This window comes from Pseudophryne corroboree, chromosome 12, assembly GCF_028390025.1.
Source record: "Pseudophryne corroboree isolate aPseCor3 chromosome 12, aPseCor3.hap2, whole genome shotgun sequence".
NCBI classification, from domain to species: Eukaryota; Metazoa; Chordata; class Amphibia; order Anura; family Myobatrachidae; genus Pseudophryne; species Pseudophryne corroboree.
This window is the reverse complement of record NC_086455.1, coordinates 112,750,495-112,767,163: the sequence shown is the minus strand read 5'-3', so window position 1 is coordinate 112,767,163 and position 16,669 is coordinate 112,750,495. Positions and strand designations below refer to the sequence as shown.

General features: G+C 45.4%; 1 protein-coding gene across 7 annotated transcripts in view; it reads right to left on the bottom strand.

Moving 5' to 3' along the window:
• RALGAPA1 (Ral GTPase activating protein catalytic subunit alpha 1) overlaps positions 1–16,669 on the bottom strand; it is a 669,595-nt gene that overhangs the window by 93,718 nt on the left and 559,208 nt on the right. For all 7 annotated transcript variants that reach the window (XM_063947861.1, XM_063947860.1, XM_063947862.1 and 4 more), the window contains 2 exons: positions 12,620–12,778; positions 5,531–5,658 (listed from right to left, as the gene is read on the bottom strand). In XM_063947861.1, coding sequence (XP_063803931.1) covers positions 5,531–5,658; positions 12,620–12,778 — 287 coding nt within the window. The remainder of the gene's footprint in view (positions 1–5,530; positions 5,659–12,619; positions 12,779–16,669) is intronic.

Genomic DNA, 16,669 nt, shown 5'->3' with positions numbered 1-16,669 from the left:
AGGGAGAGCATACACCTCTCTGGATTCAAGTGCCGTGTAGAGAGAGGGAAAGCAGCTGTCAGCAGCACCGCTCGCAGTGTCCCTGTCAGCCCGTGCTCTGAGCTCCACAGACGGCAACGGGCTGATGAGATGTTTTACAGGACACACACAGGAGAGGGCGCGGTTGCAGACTGGCGGTGGAACAATAGAGGCAGAGACCGGAACAAGGATGTGGACCTCACAGGGGTAACCTTTACGCGTTTCTCCGCTGTCACAATGTAGCGGTTTCCTCAGAAGGTGTAATTAGGTGTCAAGCTGGTCTGATATTTAAATGTTCCAATTACTCTAGTTGTCATTATAGGCCTTGGCTTGATAATATACCAAAAAGCCAATATTTTAGACTGAGGAGGAACTGCTCTGAACATGAGAAATTTGAATTACAGGCTAAAGACCTTACTAATGCTCTATCAGAACAAGGTTATCCAGCAAGCATACTTAATTCTGCATTTGAAGAAGCTAGCTCTAAAGAAAGAGAAACGTTGTTGTTGGGTAAAACCATTATAGGTAAACATGAACCTATGATTGAAGAATTTGATCATGATTTGATCTGTGTGTCTAAATATAATTCCCACTCTAAAGATATTAAGAAAATTATTAAGAAGAATTATGGACTTCTTAAAACAGATAGGATTTTATCCACATGTTTGAAGGAGGAACCAAAAGTAGTTTATAAAAAGAATAGAAATCTGCAGAGTTTTCTAGCCCCCAGCCATTTCAAAGTCGAACAGAGAATAGGGAATACTGCTACAACCTGGCTAGGTAAGACATCTAATATCAAGGGATGTTATAAATGCGGTAGGATAGGTTGCATTACTTGTAACTTTATATTAAATAAAAGCACTACATTTAATTCTACTGCATTAGGAACCACTTTCAATATTAATCATCATATCAATTGTAACTCCACATATGTTGTATATTTGATAACATGCCAATGTGGAGTACAATATGTAGGAAGGACAACTCGTTCCCTGAATACTAGATTCCTAGAACACAGGCGGAATGTTCTAAAAGGGTTATGTATGCATAGCCTATCCCGCCATGTACAAATAAAACACGAGGGCAATATCAGTGTACTACAGGTACAAGGAATTGAGCATATCGGGAACACAACTAGATGAGGAGATCGTTTTAACCTCCTCTGTAGAAGAGAAGCCTATTGGATTTTCTCTTTAGGCTCATTGTTCCCTGCAGGATTAAACGAGTCAGTCGAATTAAATAACCTTTAATATCTTCCTATCCCGTTATGGCTTACTGGAGGCTGTGGTCCATGACCTGTACGCTCAACCCATGTGTGCTTACGGGTATTCATTTTAAGTGGTTGTATCTATGATATGTCAGTTTGATTGGTTTTAAGAAGACTTCCCTTATATATATATAATCTATATTTTTTTATTTTTTATATATATTTTTTATATATATTCTTTATTTGGATTTGCTTGGTCTCTTTAGATTATTCTATAGGTTCTCCATCTGTAGTTAAGAATCGATTATTAGCATACACATATGTATATATGAAAAATTGGAACCATGTTCACCTATGAACTATAAAAACTAGTAAATTGGTGTGCTGGATCCAATTTTAATGGTTATAAAAATCATGATTGAACTAGCTTGGGGACACTATTGAATCAAGCTTTAATAAATGTTCTCTTTCTGATAATCATATATATTTTTCTTTTTCTGATGATTATATATAATTTTCTATTTCCTCTCTCTTCTTGTATAATTGTATATGTATATGGTTGTAAAAAATGTTGTCAGACAATTGACTTGACTATATATTAACATCTATATAGGTGTCTTTGAAAAATAATACATAAGATTGATGAATATAATATATAATAGATATTTTGTGAACTAAAGTAAAAGTTCTAAAGAGAAAAAATATATACATATAATTATATTGGTGGTGTGATTTGGTCCTGGATGGGACTTGAACCTGGGTCCTGCTGTGTACTTGACTCTGGCACTAGCTTGTTACGTCACTGACTTTTTAGTATCTATACTGGATTTTTTCTACTAGTTGAAGTTAATAAACATGAATTGCGGTGATGCCTGCTTGTATCAAACAAAATATCAATTTCTTGTAACAAACTATAAAGAACTGATAGGTTGTATAAATATATATTGTTGATGGTTTATAATAATACCTTTTAAAAATGTAGACAAAGATAATAACATTATACTGAACACTTATCTTAGATTGTTTTAGATTATTTTTAACACCTGTTGCTGCTAATAAATGGTCTCTGTGGATTGAGCAATTGAACATTTAAATATCAGACCAGCTTGACACCTAATCACACCTTCTGAGGAAACCGCTACATTGTGACAGCGGAGAAACGCGTAAAGGTTACCCCTGTGAGGTCCACATCATTGTTCCGGTCTTGCCTCTATTGTTCCACCGCCAGTCTGCAGCCGCGCCCTCTCCTGTGTGTGTCCTGTGAAACATCTCATCAGCCCGTTGCCGTCTGTGGAGCTCAGAGCACGGGCTGACAGGGACACTGCGAGCGGTGCTGCTGACAGCTGCTTTCCCTCTCTCTACACGGCACTTGGATCCAGAGAGGTGTATGCTCTCCCTCCCCCCGCTGCATCAGACATTAGGAAGTTAACTGCTATTGAACTCCAGCAGCGGTGAGCATTAGAAAATCATCCTTAAAACACTATATAACACTCTGTGGAACGTTATCCAAATATAGTGGAAAAGGCAATTTATGAGACAGCGATTGATTCACAGTCAATTACCGGATCATTAAGATTATGTGGAACCTTTTGGGGCTGTGTCAAGCATTATGACTTTTTAGATAAATTTATATTTTGTTTATAAATTATGTGCATTTATTAAGTATATACAATTTTATAAATTGCAGTTGCGCTCTCATTCATCTTAAATAATATTGTCTCTAATTAGGTGATAATCCAAATCACCTGTTGAGAGCTGCAATTACAATTATTATGTTTTCAAGTGTTCAGTATTTATATATTAAGGAACTTGCGCCCTATAACAAGTGCTGTTGCTTTTAACCCAACAACCTACCTGACCGGGCGATGTAAAACTCCGGCCGCTGAGTATGTCGTCTTCAAGGAAGTCTCCAACTTTCTATCTGATGGTTCCTTCAGTGAGGTGGCTCCCGGAACCGGCAGAACTGTCTTTTTGGACAGAGAAGACACCAAGGAGTCTACAATTGGACTCCTCATACCTGTTTCTGGTATCTGCGGAAAAAGGATAGGAAGACCAAATTATTCTAGATACCTGAAATTTTGCATCCGGGTGTTTCCAGGCAGCAGTCAGGAGTGCATCCAGCTCTTCCGAAACCGGAAAGGTCGCTGCTAGTTTTTGGTTGGTACCGAACATCAAAGGACGTGAAGTACCCTGCTCCTGCTCTTCAACCTTTAACACCAAATGAATGGCTGTAATAAGCGCCTCTATACCCTGAGGCACTGGGTCAGCTTCCTCATAAACCTGTTCGTCATCCGAGTCCTGTATATACTGTATTCTCCCTCCTCCAAGAGAGGCATATCATCCTCAGAGTCCTGTAACACTGAGGTTAGCAACCTCTTTCTAGACATCTGGGAAGGAGTAATTAAGGACTGGGCTTGGGAAGGGATTTTGGACTTAGAAAGCCCTTCCACTGAACTTGCCAGAGACTGAGCCCAAGATGGTTCAGGCTCAGGGTTCTGTCCAAGCAGTTGGAACTTGGCAGCCTCTCTATCTTGGCGAGATGCAACCAGTTCCCTGGTTAAAAGCGACATCACATCAGTAAGCTAAGTAGTCCAAACAGGAGCTTCCTGCAGCTGCTGTGAGGGCTGAACAGATGGCTCAGATTCACAATCCTCACATAACAGGGATTCTCTGTCCCTGTGTGAATTTAGCAGCACATTTTTTACATGTGAAAATCATCTGTGCTGCTTTGGAACCTTTTCCTGCCATGTCAGCACTTTCACACAGAAACACACACACAGACACACACACACACACACACACACACACACACACACACACACACACACTGTTAGTAACACAAACTATGTGAGAGGAACAGACAGAAGAGGGGACAGTAAGGGAGTTTAGTCACACCTGTCCTGTAATCACTGCACTGCTATGGCACAGCTCTAGGCACGTTATTTGTAATCTACATGTGCCTCACACGTTCCCCGACCTGTCTAACCAACACCCCACCGACTGCTCACAGTGCCTGGGTTGTAGTGCTGCAAACTCTGCTGCTGCTGTATAATTTCAGCCTGTAAAATGGCTGCCAGTGCATGTTGTACTGCAGAGACGCTGGGGACACTGGACCAAGAATAAGCTCCGCTCCCCCCGCTATGGCACCTGTTTTAAACATAGCGCCGCTAGCAGTACCGCTTAACAGTGCACCACACTCCTTTCTATACTTACCGTTGCCTCGATGCCGGACGATGGTGTGGCTGAAGGAGCAACCTCAATGCGGCAGTGAGCAGCGGTGTCCGGTCAGCCCTCCAGAGAGCCCGCGTCTCTGAAGCCGGGGATCCAGCACAAGCCGCAAGCAGCTGTGATGGTGACATCGCAGGCAGCTCCAATGATGCAGACTGGCAGAGGCAGAAGCTGCCAGTCTGTATAAAATCCTGATAGAAAGAGAAAGAAAAAAATTTCCAGGAAAACACCCAAGAGTGACCAGCTCCCTTGGGCACAAAATAAAGACTGACTTGGAGTGGGGACATAGTAGGGGAGGAGCTAGCCACATTACTAAAATTTAAAGTGCTAGATTCCAGCTACTACCTACTATTTCCCCACTGTAACTGCTCTCCAGTGTCCCCTAGTGGATGAAGGGGAAACATCTTAAAACAGTGCCAAGCCATTGCCCCCTACCTTTTTGTTTTTGACCATTTAGCGCCTCTCTACTTCCTTTTTAGGTTTGCTGCCATGATGATAAAGAGCAAAGTGCTTCTGTGGTTTGCTGTAAGCACCAAGTGGGGACAGATTGCTAGGGACTACAGTAGCTGATTGGTTGGATCCAAGGCGTACAATATACTGTATACCTATGCATCATAGCTTTCAATGCAACTCATCTCTTTCATTTAACATTTCTATGTTTGCTTTAGTGGCATAATATTGACAGCTGTCAATGAGTTTACAAGGGATATTGCAAGAATCTGGGATATTTCCAAACACTAAGCGTCCAATTTCAGGATGAATGTCTGTTCTCTCATACTATGAGGCAATACAATTAAAATAATCAGCCATATAGTGCAACTAGCCTGGTCTGAGACTAGAATCTAAAGAAGTGTTTTTTGTTGTTGTTTTTTTTTTTAAAGTTGACAGCACCCCATATACAAACATCCTGATGTCTATATTTATGCACACTTGATACACTGGTCATAATCAAACTATGACAATATAAACAATTTGGATACAGTATATAGTATTGTATATAGGAGTACAGACAATATACTCCTTAGATGCCCTTTGAAAAACAATACATTTACTGTTGTTACAATACAAAAAGGATACAAGTTCTGGTACAGTGGAATGAGAGACTTAAGTGCTCGGCTAGCATTAATGGCTGTTGCTCGGACCAGGCCTGGAAGGATTTTACCATTCACAATAGCTCCATCGAAGAGTGGTCCAAAGAAGGGGATCTGGGGAGTGTAGACACTTACATAACTCATCATTTCCAAACAACCACAAATAAAACTCAATTTTGTCGTGGACAGCCATGTTATCTCTTTGGTGCAAATCAACATAAGGTTCTAGAAGACCAAGTAAAAATAGGATTTTAATTACCTACCGGTAAATCCTTTTCTCGTAGTCCATAAAGGATGCTGGGGTCCACATTAGTACCATGGGTATAGACGGGTCCACTAGGAGCCATTGGCACTTTAAAAGTTTGAGTGTGTGGGCTGGCTCCTCCCTCTATGCCCCTCCTACCAGACTCAGCCTAGAAACTGTGCCCGAGGAGACGGACATCTTCGAGAGAAGGATTATACACAGATAGTGGCGAGATTCATACCAGCTCATACGTACAAGGCAAACCAAGCTAACTAGATTGAAACTCAGCAACTGCTGAAACATTACTTACCAAGTAACAATGCAGTACTCCCCTAAAAACAAAGTTGAACTGAATCAGATAACTATTGCAGGAAAACGAAGCACTGGGTGGGTGCCCAGCATCCTCTACGGTCTACAAGAAAAGGGTTTACCAGTAGGTAATTAAAATCCTATTTTCTCTTACGTCCTAGAAGATGCTGGGGTCCACAGTAGCACCATGGGGATGTACCAAAGCTCCCAGAACGGGAGGGAGAGCGCGGAGGCTCCTGCAAAACTGACTGACCAAACTTTAGGTCCTCAGAGGCCAAAGTATCAAACTTGTAGAACTTTGCAAATGTGTTCGACCCAGACCAAGTAGCCGCTTGGCAGAGTTGTAAAGCTGAGACACCCCGGGCAGCTGCCCAGGAAGAACCCACCTTACGAGTCGAGTGGGCCTTAACAGACGTAGGACACGGCAAGCCTGCCGTAGAATATGCATGCTGGATAGTGAACCTGATCCAGCGAGAGATCGTCTGCTTAGAAGCAGGACACCCAATTTTCTTGGGATCATACAGGACAAACAGAGAGTCCGATTTTCTGTGACGAGCAGTCCTCCTCACATAGAGCTTTAGAGCCCTTACAAGATCTTTAGGACTTTGATGAGATTGAGGAGTCAGTCGCAACTGGCACCACAATAAGGTTGGTTGATATGAAATGCCGACACAACCTTCGGAAGGAACTGCTGACGCGTCTTTATGGAAGATCAAGTAGGGGCTTTTACACGACAAAGCCCCCAACTCTGACACACGTCGAGCAGAAGCTAAGACCAACAAAGTGACAGCCTTCCACTTGAGAAACTTGACCTCAACCTCCTGTAGAGGTTCAAATCAGTCCGACTGAAGGAACTGCAACACCACGTTAAGATCCCATGGCGCCGTAGGAGGGCAGCCAACTGTTTCTGGAAGAAAATGGATAGAGCCGAAATCTGGACCTTCACAGATCCTAACCTCAGGCCCATATCCACACCAGCTTGCAGGAAGAGGAGAAACCGTCCCAGTTGAAACTCCACCGTAGGAAACTTCTTGGACTCACACCAAGATACATATTTTTTCAACGATGGGAATGTTTAGACGTTACTCCTTTCCTAGCCTGTATCAGGGTAGGAATAACCTTGTTCGGAATGCCCTTTCGAGCTAGTATCTGGCATTCAACCTCCATGCCGTCAAACGTAGCCGTGGTAAGTCTTGATAGGCGAATGGCCCTTGCTGTAGCAGGTCCTCCCGAAGAGGAAGAGGCCTTGGCTCTTCTAGCAGTAGATCCGCGTACCAAGTCCTTCTTGGCCAGTCTGGAGCAATGAGGATCGCTTGAACTCTTCATCTCCTTATGAGCTTTAGACCTCTTGGAATAAGTGGAAGTGGTGGAAACACGTACACCGTCTGGAACACCCACGGAGTCACTAGGGCGTCCACCGCCACTGCTTGCGGGTACCTCGACCTGGAACAATACCGCTGAAGCTTCTTGTTGAGACGAGAGGCCATCATGTCTATTTGGGGTACACCCCAAAGATCTGTTAACTCCTTGAACACCTCCGGATGGAGTCCCCACTCCTCTGGATGGAGATCGTGTCTGCTGAGGAAGTCCGCTTCCCAGTTGTCTACTCCCGGAATGAAGATTGCTGACAGCGCCAACCCGTGTTTTTCTGCCCAGAGGATGATTCTTGTTACCTCTGACATTGCAGCTCTGCTCTTCGTTCCACCCTGTCGGTTTATGTAAGCCACTGTCGTTACATTGTCCGACTGCACTTGAAAGACCCGATTTCTTAGAAGATGGGCCGCTTGGAGAAGACCGTTGTAGACGGCTCTTAGTTCCAGAATGTTTATCGGCAGGCCGGCTTCCAGACTTGACCACCTTCCTTGGAAGGTTTTTCCTTGGGTGACTATGCCCCAGCCCCGGAGACTTGCATCCGTGGTCAGATGGATCCAGTTCTGAATCCCGAACCTGCGGCCCTCCAGAAGATGAGGTAATTGTAGCCACCAGAGGAGTGAAATCCTTTGGCGACAGACGTATTCTCTGGTGCATGTGAAGATGAGATCCTGACCACTTCTCCAGGAGATCCAGCTGGAAGGATCGAGCATGAAACCTCCCGTACTGCAGAGCCTCGTAAGAGGCCACCATCTTCCCCAGAAGGCGAATGCACTGATGAACCGACACCCGGGCTGGCTTCAGGACATCCCGGACCATTGCTTGTATCACCAACGCTTTTTCCTCTGGAAGAAACACCTTCTGCACTTCCATGTCGAGGATCATTCCCAGAAAGGACAACCTTCTTGTTGGTTCCAAATGTGATTTTGGAAGATTCAGGATCCAACCGTGTTCTCTGAGTAGATGGGTCGTGAGAACAATGGACTGTAACAGCTTCTCCTTGGATGATGCCTTTATCAGCAGATCGTCCAGATATGGAATTATGTTCACCCCCTGTCTGCAGAGGAGAACCATCACCTCTGCCATCACCTTGGTGAATACCCTCGGTGCTGTGGAGAGACCGAATGGCAGGGCCTGGAATTGGAAATGACAGTCCAACAGTGCGAATCGGAGATAAGCTTGATGCGGCAGCCAAATTGGAATGTGGAGGTACGCATCCTTGATATCCAGGGATACCAGGAATTCCCCCTCTTCCAGACCTTATATCACCACCCTTAGAGACCCCATTTTTAACTTGAACTCCCTCAGGAAGGGGTTTAGCGATTTTAAATTCAGAATGAGTCTGACCGAACCATCCGGTTTTGGTACCACGAAAAGGTTCGAATAGTGATCTTTGTTTTGCATATGGGGTGGGACTGGTACAATAACCTGTGCCTCCACCAACTTCTGTAGGTTAGCCCTGTCTGCCAGCAAAGCTGGCAAGCCTGATTTGAAGAATCGGTGAGGAGGGAGATCTTGAAATTCCAGCCTGTACCCCTGGGACACAATATCTTGCACCCAGGGATCCAGGCCGGACGACACCCAGACGTGACTGAAATGCCTGAGTCTTGTCCCCACCGGTCCCACCTCCAGGCTGCGCGGTCCACCGTCATGCTAAGGACTTTGGCGTACCTGAAGCAGGTTTCTGTTCATGGGAACCCGCAGCAGCAGGTTTCTTGGATTTTGGCCGACCTCCCCTAAAGAAGGTGTTGGACGGTTTGGCCTTTGTTGGCTTGGCAGTCCGAAAGGACTGTGATGCAGCTGAAGAAAAGGGTTTCTTCGTGGCAGGTGCAGCTGAGGGAAGAAAAGGAGACATACCTGCTGTAGCCGTGGAAATCCACGCATCCAACGCTTCTCCAAAGACAACCTGACATGTGTAGGGTAGGGTCTCCACACCTCTCCTGGATTCCGCGTCAGCAGACCACTGGCGCAGTCAAAGTCCCCTACGAGCTGAGACAGACACGGAAGATATCCCTGCAGCCATGGAACCCAGGTCTTTTTACCATAAATCCTGCAGAATCCTGAATGTTACGTAAAAACAATTCAACATCACTTTTATCCATTGAATCCAAATCCTCAAGTAACGTGCCTGACCACTTTACTATAGCTTTGGAAATCCATGCACTGGCAATAGTGGGACGTAGTATCGCCCCTGAAGCCGTGTATATGGATTTGAGCGTAGTATCAATTTTGCGATCAGCCGGCTCTTTTAAGGCGGTAGATCCTGGGACAGGTAAAACCACCTTTTTTTGAGAGTCTGGATACAGATGCGTCAACTATGGGCGGGTATTCCCATTTTTTCCTATCCTCCTCAGGGAAGGGGAAAGCCACCAGAACCCTTCTAGGGACCTGGAATTTTTTCTCTGGGTTTTCCCATGCTTTCTCAAATATAGCATTTAATTCCTTTGACGCAGGGAAGGTTAGCGAGGCTTTCTTATTGTCAGTGAAGTAAGCCTCCTCAACCTGCTCAGGTGTTGTATCAGCAATATTCAACACATCTCTAATGGCCTCTATCATCAACTGCACCCCTTTTGCAAGAGATGCCGCCCCCCGCAACACATCCCCATCACCGTCTGCAGTGTCAGAATCGGTATCCATGTCATCTTGCATAATCCGTGCAAGAGCACGTGGGAACATACAGTGGGGGGCACTGAGTTAACAGAACTGGACCAGACTGTCATAGGGTTCTGTAAAACCTGAGTTGCAGATTAATTCTGTGCTACCCTAGTAGAAATCTGAGAAATCATAGATTTAATAGAGGATAACCATTCAGGCTCCCTTACTGGTATCTGTGCTAAAACAGTGCAATCCTGATTACATGGAATGGGATCGTCCTGAGAGGACATATCCTCTGCAGCATATGACACAGAGTCCCTGGACATAGCTTAATGGAGACCACAGACACTTCACACACACACACACACACACACACACACACACACACACACACACACGGGAGGACAGACAAGAGTTTCACCCCCAAGAATGGCAAGAGAGACACAGAGATTGGAGCCAACCCACACACAGCGCTTCCAAGGTATAGGGAGACCCCCAACCAGCGTAGACTGTGTACCTTAATAGGTTACACCGTCTGTACACAGCCCCTCCCCCCCTTCTACAACCCCCTAGTACCGTAAGAGATAGCTGGAGTTGAATTGTGCTGGCAGCGATCCTGGGACCCTGACAGGCTTGGAGGTCAGTGTAGGGTGTAGGTGCTGGCTCAGGGCGCCCCTCACAGCGCCACACTATGTACCGCTGATCCCCGGAATGCAATTAGTACTGCGCTCCATACCCTGGTTGCCGCCATCTTCACACCGGCTCCCCGCTTGCAAGGGAGCCCGGTGACTAACTCGCCACCGATCTTCTGGCTCTGTAAGGGGGTGGCGGCATGCTGCCGGGGTGAGTGATCCCCTGTGACGGGGAACGTTCAATCCCCTCAGGAGCTCAGTGTCCTGTCAGCGGAGATAGTGGCTCAGGCCCCGCAGGGCGGACATTACTCCCTCCCCCTTCTCCTAGTCCCTCGAAGCAGGGAGGCTGTTGCCAGCAGCCTCCCTGTAAAATAATAAACTCTAAAAAATAACTTTACAGGAGAAACTCTGGAGAGCTCCCCTAGCTGTGACCGGCTCCTCCGGGCACATTTTCTAAACCGAGTCTGGTAGGAGGGGCATAGAGGGAGGAGCCAGCCCACACTCTCAAACTCTTAAAGTGCCAATGGCTCCTTATCCCCACTGCCACTGAGACCCATGTGATCTCCATCCCATTATTCAGACCTGCTGCATCCCCATAGCCTGAATGCTATGGCATTCACCGAGGCATAACCACAGTGTATGCATACATAGTGACTGTGGGACTGTAGGTGGCAAAGCAATGGTGATTGGTGTGCAGTGGAGTTCAGCAGAGCGGAGGACAGTGAGCAGAACTGGAAGTGAATGGGGTGCAATGCTGCAAGGTCTGCAGGACTGGAGGAAGACAGCATGGTGAAACTCAACAGAGTGAGCAGGACTGGAGGAGAGAGGCATGGTGCACCTACAGGGTGAGTGGGACCAGAGGGAGAAAGCAGAGTGCAATCCTACATGGTGAGCGGAATGGAGGAGGGAGGCATAATGCAAATGTACCAGGTGAGTGAGACTGGAGGAACGTAGCATGATTCAATTGTACATGGTGAGATTGGTAGAAGGAAGCATGGTGTAAGCCTGCAGGGTGAGAAGGACTGGAAGAAGAAAGCAGGATGCAATCCTTCAGGGTTAGTGGGACTTGTGGAAGGAAGCAGTGTGCAATTGTACAGAGTCAGTGGGACTGGAGAAAGGAAGCATTGCGCAAATCTGCAGGATGAGCAGGACTGGAGGCTGGGAATGGTGCAATGCTGCCATGTTAGAGAGGGTTATTTTTTGTTTGTTTGTTGCTTTGGAGGGAAGGGGGAAGGAGATCTCTGTTGGATACATATTTCACCAGGAAAGTACATGGCCTAAGTGTATGTGATGTCAGCTGGATGCAGATCTATGCTGCTAGTTGTCACATTGCATATATTTGTGATTGAAGCTTTGCAGTGTACCCATTTTACACATGCAGTATGGAACACAATTGTGTTGAAATTGTGCATTAGCACTAGTAGGTATAGTATCTAATTAATGCTTAAATGAAGATGTCTATACACTACAAGTAAGGGGGATATCCAATTAGCCCTGTTTTTTTACCGGGGCTAATTGTCCCGCCGGGGGCTATCTAATTAGCCCCGATAAGCCGCGGCACGCGCCGGTTTATCAGGGATTTTGTTTCACCTGCCGGAAGCAGAATCCCCGGAAACAGACCCGTTTCACAGGAAAACACACAAGTTTCACTGAACCTGTGTGTTTTCGGGAGAAAGGTTTTTTTTTAACACACGATTTAACAGGATAGCCTGTAAAAAAAAAAAAAAAAAAAAAAAAAAAAAAAATCGGTGAAACATCGGGAAAAAAGTCTGATAAACAGCCGAAAACTGCAGTTTTTCGGACCCCCGATGTTTTAACGGGGATAATTGGATATCCCCCTATGTGTGAAATGTGCTGGGTGCTTTCTTCTAAACTTAATCACTGCACAAATAATTCAAATGAAATAAACTAAGTTGAATCTTACTTCCGGTTTCTTCATAATCTGGATGCTGAACATATGATTCTTCATGGGATAAATAACTAGTAGAACGTCTCCAAACTCTGTGGGGATTATGCCTCTGCGATACTCTCTGCTGTGCTCGGACCACACAATGTGCACCTCATCATTGCCAAGGTGGCGAAGCTTTCAGACCATAAAAAAAAAAAAAGGAAATTGAAAGAGACATAAAATGTGAATGAGTATAATTGGGAATAAAAATGAAAGCCAACTGTTATGAAATGTAATTTGCCAGGGAAAATGTAATCTACTTTGCTGCATTAAGCCCTGTAAGAACAGGCAGACAATAATGTGTGAATGTGAGAAATGGTGCATGCTGAACACAATAACAAAAGTTTTATAACTTAATTATAGACACACTGGTGCACAGAGACACTGATTGAAACAGAATGACATTCCTACAATAAAAATGGCCCCAAAGGGTTGGAGAGAGATAAAAGGTTATAGAGAAGCTGGTTTATTTACTTACTTTTTCACCTTTTCGATTTAGAAAAGTGCTCGGTCACTGGTATTAATGCGTCACTTAAACAATTACAGTTCTGTAATTACACAATATTACATTCCTTAAAGCGGACTGGTCTATGACAGGCATGTCCACACTGCGGCCCTCCAGCTGTTGTGAGACTACATATACCTAGTGTTCATTCTAGCACCCTGCACCTTTCAAAATCCATGCAGTTCTCCTCTCCTGCCTGGGGTGTCGCTCTCTGCTTTGGTGCTTCTCAGAACACTCTGGTCTGTATCTCAGCACTGAAATACAGACCAGAGTGTGCTGAGAAGCACCAGAGGAGAGAGCGACACCCCAGGCAGGAAAGAGGAACTGCACATGTTTTGAAAGGTGCAGGGTGCTAGAATGAACACTATATACCAGCATGCCCAGACACAGTTTTGCTGTCAGAGAATGCTAAAGCTGTGTCAGGGCATGCTGGGATATGTAGTTTCTCAACAGCTGGAGGGCTGCAGTTTGGCATGCCTGGTCTATGAAGACCGTACAGAACGGCACAGGGCACTATCTAAACTGACAACGCTACATTTCAGCTCACAATGTTACTGAGCATTGAGCAGTACTGCATTTATTGTACTCTACAATCATTCAGTAACACAAATTCTTTTTTTTTCAAGTTATAAAGTATCTAATATTCAGAACCTGTATTTTTCCAGGTTGCTAGCTAATATGCAGTGGTTTTTTCCCCTCTCTCTTCATACCAAAAACCCATCTCTACCACTCTATTCCTCCAGTCTCTCCTATAACCTCCTTCTTCCACTCCCCCCCCCCCCCTCTCCAGGCACTTGGGTGTAATACGGGCACAATCTGTTTATCATAACTGATCATTCCAAGGCAAAGAGGGGTTACTTGAGAAAATTTTAAAAAACCTAGGGGCAGATGTATTAACCTGGAAAAGGCATAAGGAAGTGATAAACCAGTGATATGTGCAAGGTGATAAAGGCACCAGCCAATCAGATCCTAACTGTTAATTTACATATTGGAGCTGATTGGCTGGTGCCTATATCACCTTGAACATATCACTGGTTTATCACTTCCTTATGCCTTCTCCAGGTTAATACATCTGCCCCCTAATCTCTAAACCAGTTAGAGGAGTATAATAAATCAAAGTGGATACTTTTTTGGGGGTAATTAAATTTCAGGAGGTATGCAAAGTACCATTAGGACAGTCGGTACACAGGCATCTCGCAGACACCAACATCACCAGCTTTCCATTGCACCCAATAGAGGTGCGTAAGAAAATTAGTGACATTGGGCTATTGTAATTCTCCAGTATGTGCACATCCGAACATGAAAAGCATTCTGGGTATACTTCTACACAGTGGTAAAGTGGGCATTCAGAAGTTGGGGTATAGAAAAGTGTATAGAATGACAGGGAGTCTGAGGTAAACCTTGAGTACCCAAATCTTTAGGGCTTTTTAACATGAAATTATTTTTAAAACTACATAGTATAAAATAATCCATATTATGTTATAAAATTATGCAACCTGTGTTCCCTATTTCTCCTGTGTCCATCCACCTCTTCCCCATATATGTTTATTTTACCTTTCCATGTCTAATAATAATGGGCAGCACAGACGGTGTAATGGTTAGCATTACTGCCTTACAGCATTGAGGTCATGGGTTCGATACCCACCACGGCCCTAACTGTGTAGAGTTTGTATATTCTCCCTGTACTTGTATGGGTTTCCTCCCACAATCCAAAAATATACTGGTAGGTTAATTGGATCCCTACAAATTAACCTTAGCGTGAATGTGTGTACTTGTACGTTTGGTAGGGAATATAGGGGCAGATGTATTAACCTAGAGAAGGCATAAGGAAGTGATAAACCAGTGATAAGGGCAAGGTGATAAACACACCAGCCAATCAGCTCCTAACTGTTAATTTACATTTTGGAGTTGATTGGCTGGTGCGTTTATCACCTTGTACTTATCACTGGTTTTTCACTTCCTTATGTCTTCTCCAGGTTAATACATCTGCCCCATAGACTGTAAGCTCCACTGGGGCAGGGACTGATGTGAATGGCCAAATACATACTCTCTGTAAAGCGCTGCGGAATATGTGTGCGCTATATAAATAACTGGTAATATCATCAAACCTGTTCCTCTTATTTCTTCCTTCCTTCTTGCACCCCTCCTTAAAGCTGACCTTTTCACTTCCTCCATCCATCTCTCACCCCTGTATCTCTCACTCCCTCCTTTTACTCCTCTCCTTTCCTCCCTCTCTCACCCTTTGCACACCTCACACCCTCCCTCCATCTCTCACTCCAGTACCTCTCACTCCCTCCTTTGCTCTATCAGCCCTACACCCAGTGCCGGATTAAGGGATAGGCGACAGGGACGGTCATCCTGGGGCCCACACACAGCAGGGTAATCTAATCCAGCAACTTGGACAACGCCTGCTGCTGCTGAGGCTGCATACAGCGCAGTGCAAAGTGGCTCCCGATTCCCCTCCTCAGCAGCACACTATATCATGTCCTTGCAGCTGTTGAAGGGACTTGGGAGCCGCTCTGCGCTGTATGCTGCATAAGCAACAGCAGGCATTGTCCCAGTTGCCGGGTCACAAAGCAGGGGAGGTAAGGGGTGGCACGGAGAAGTGGGTAGGGGGGATATAGGGGGTGTGGACAGGGCAAGGGGTCATTTTACTGGATGGGGCTCCCACAATTTTGGTGTCCTGGGGCCCCCACAAGCTTTAATCCAGCCCTGTCTACACCTTTCTTTCCCTCCCTCTCGCACACCTGTACCTCTGACTCTCTCCTTCCTTCTCTCTATCAGCCCTACACCTCTCCCTCCCTCTCTCACCCTTTGCACCTCTCACTCTCTCCTTCCATCTCTCACCCCTGTCCCTCTCACTGCCTACTTCCCTCTATCAGCCCTACACTTCTCCTTCCCTCTCTCTTTCACCCATTGCACCTCTCACTCCCTCCTTCCATCTCTTACTCCCTCCTTACCTATATCAGGCCTACACCTCTCCTTCCCTCCCTCACCCTTTGAACCGCTCACTACCTCCTTATCTCTACACTGCACCTTTCACTACATATTGGGCCTAATTCAGAGTTGATCGCAGCAGCAAATTTGTTAGCAGTTGGGCAAAACCGTGTGCACTGCAGGGGAGGCAGATATAACATGTGCAGAGAGAGTTAGATTTGGGTGGGGTGTGTTCAAACTGAAATCTAAATTGCAGTGTAAAAATAAAGCAGCCAGTATTTACCCTGCACAGAAACAACCCACCTAAATCTAACTCTCTCTGCAAATGTTATATCTGCCACACCTGCAGTGCACATGGTTTTGCCCAACTGCTAACAAATTTGCTGCTGCGATCAACTCTGAATTACCCCCACAGACTGTACCTGACCAGAGGCGGCCCTATCATTACTCCAGGTACGTGGCTGAGTAAGGTGCCACAATTAGGAGAGCACCACAGTCCGACATAACCTGCCGCATGAAGTCACTCGGTCCCCCACCTACCTCGGACACGGTCTACTTTCCCTGGCGCACAGCCCCATGTGGCA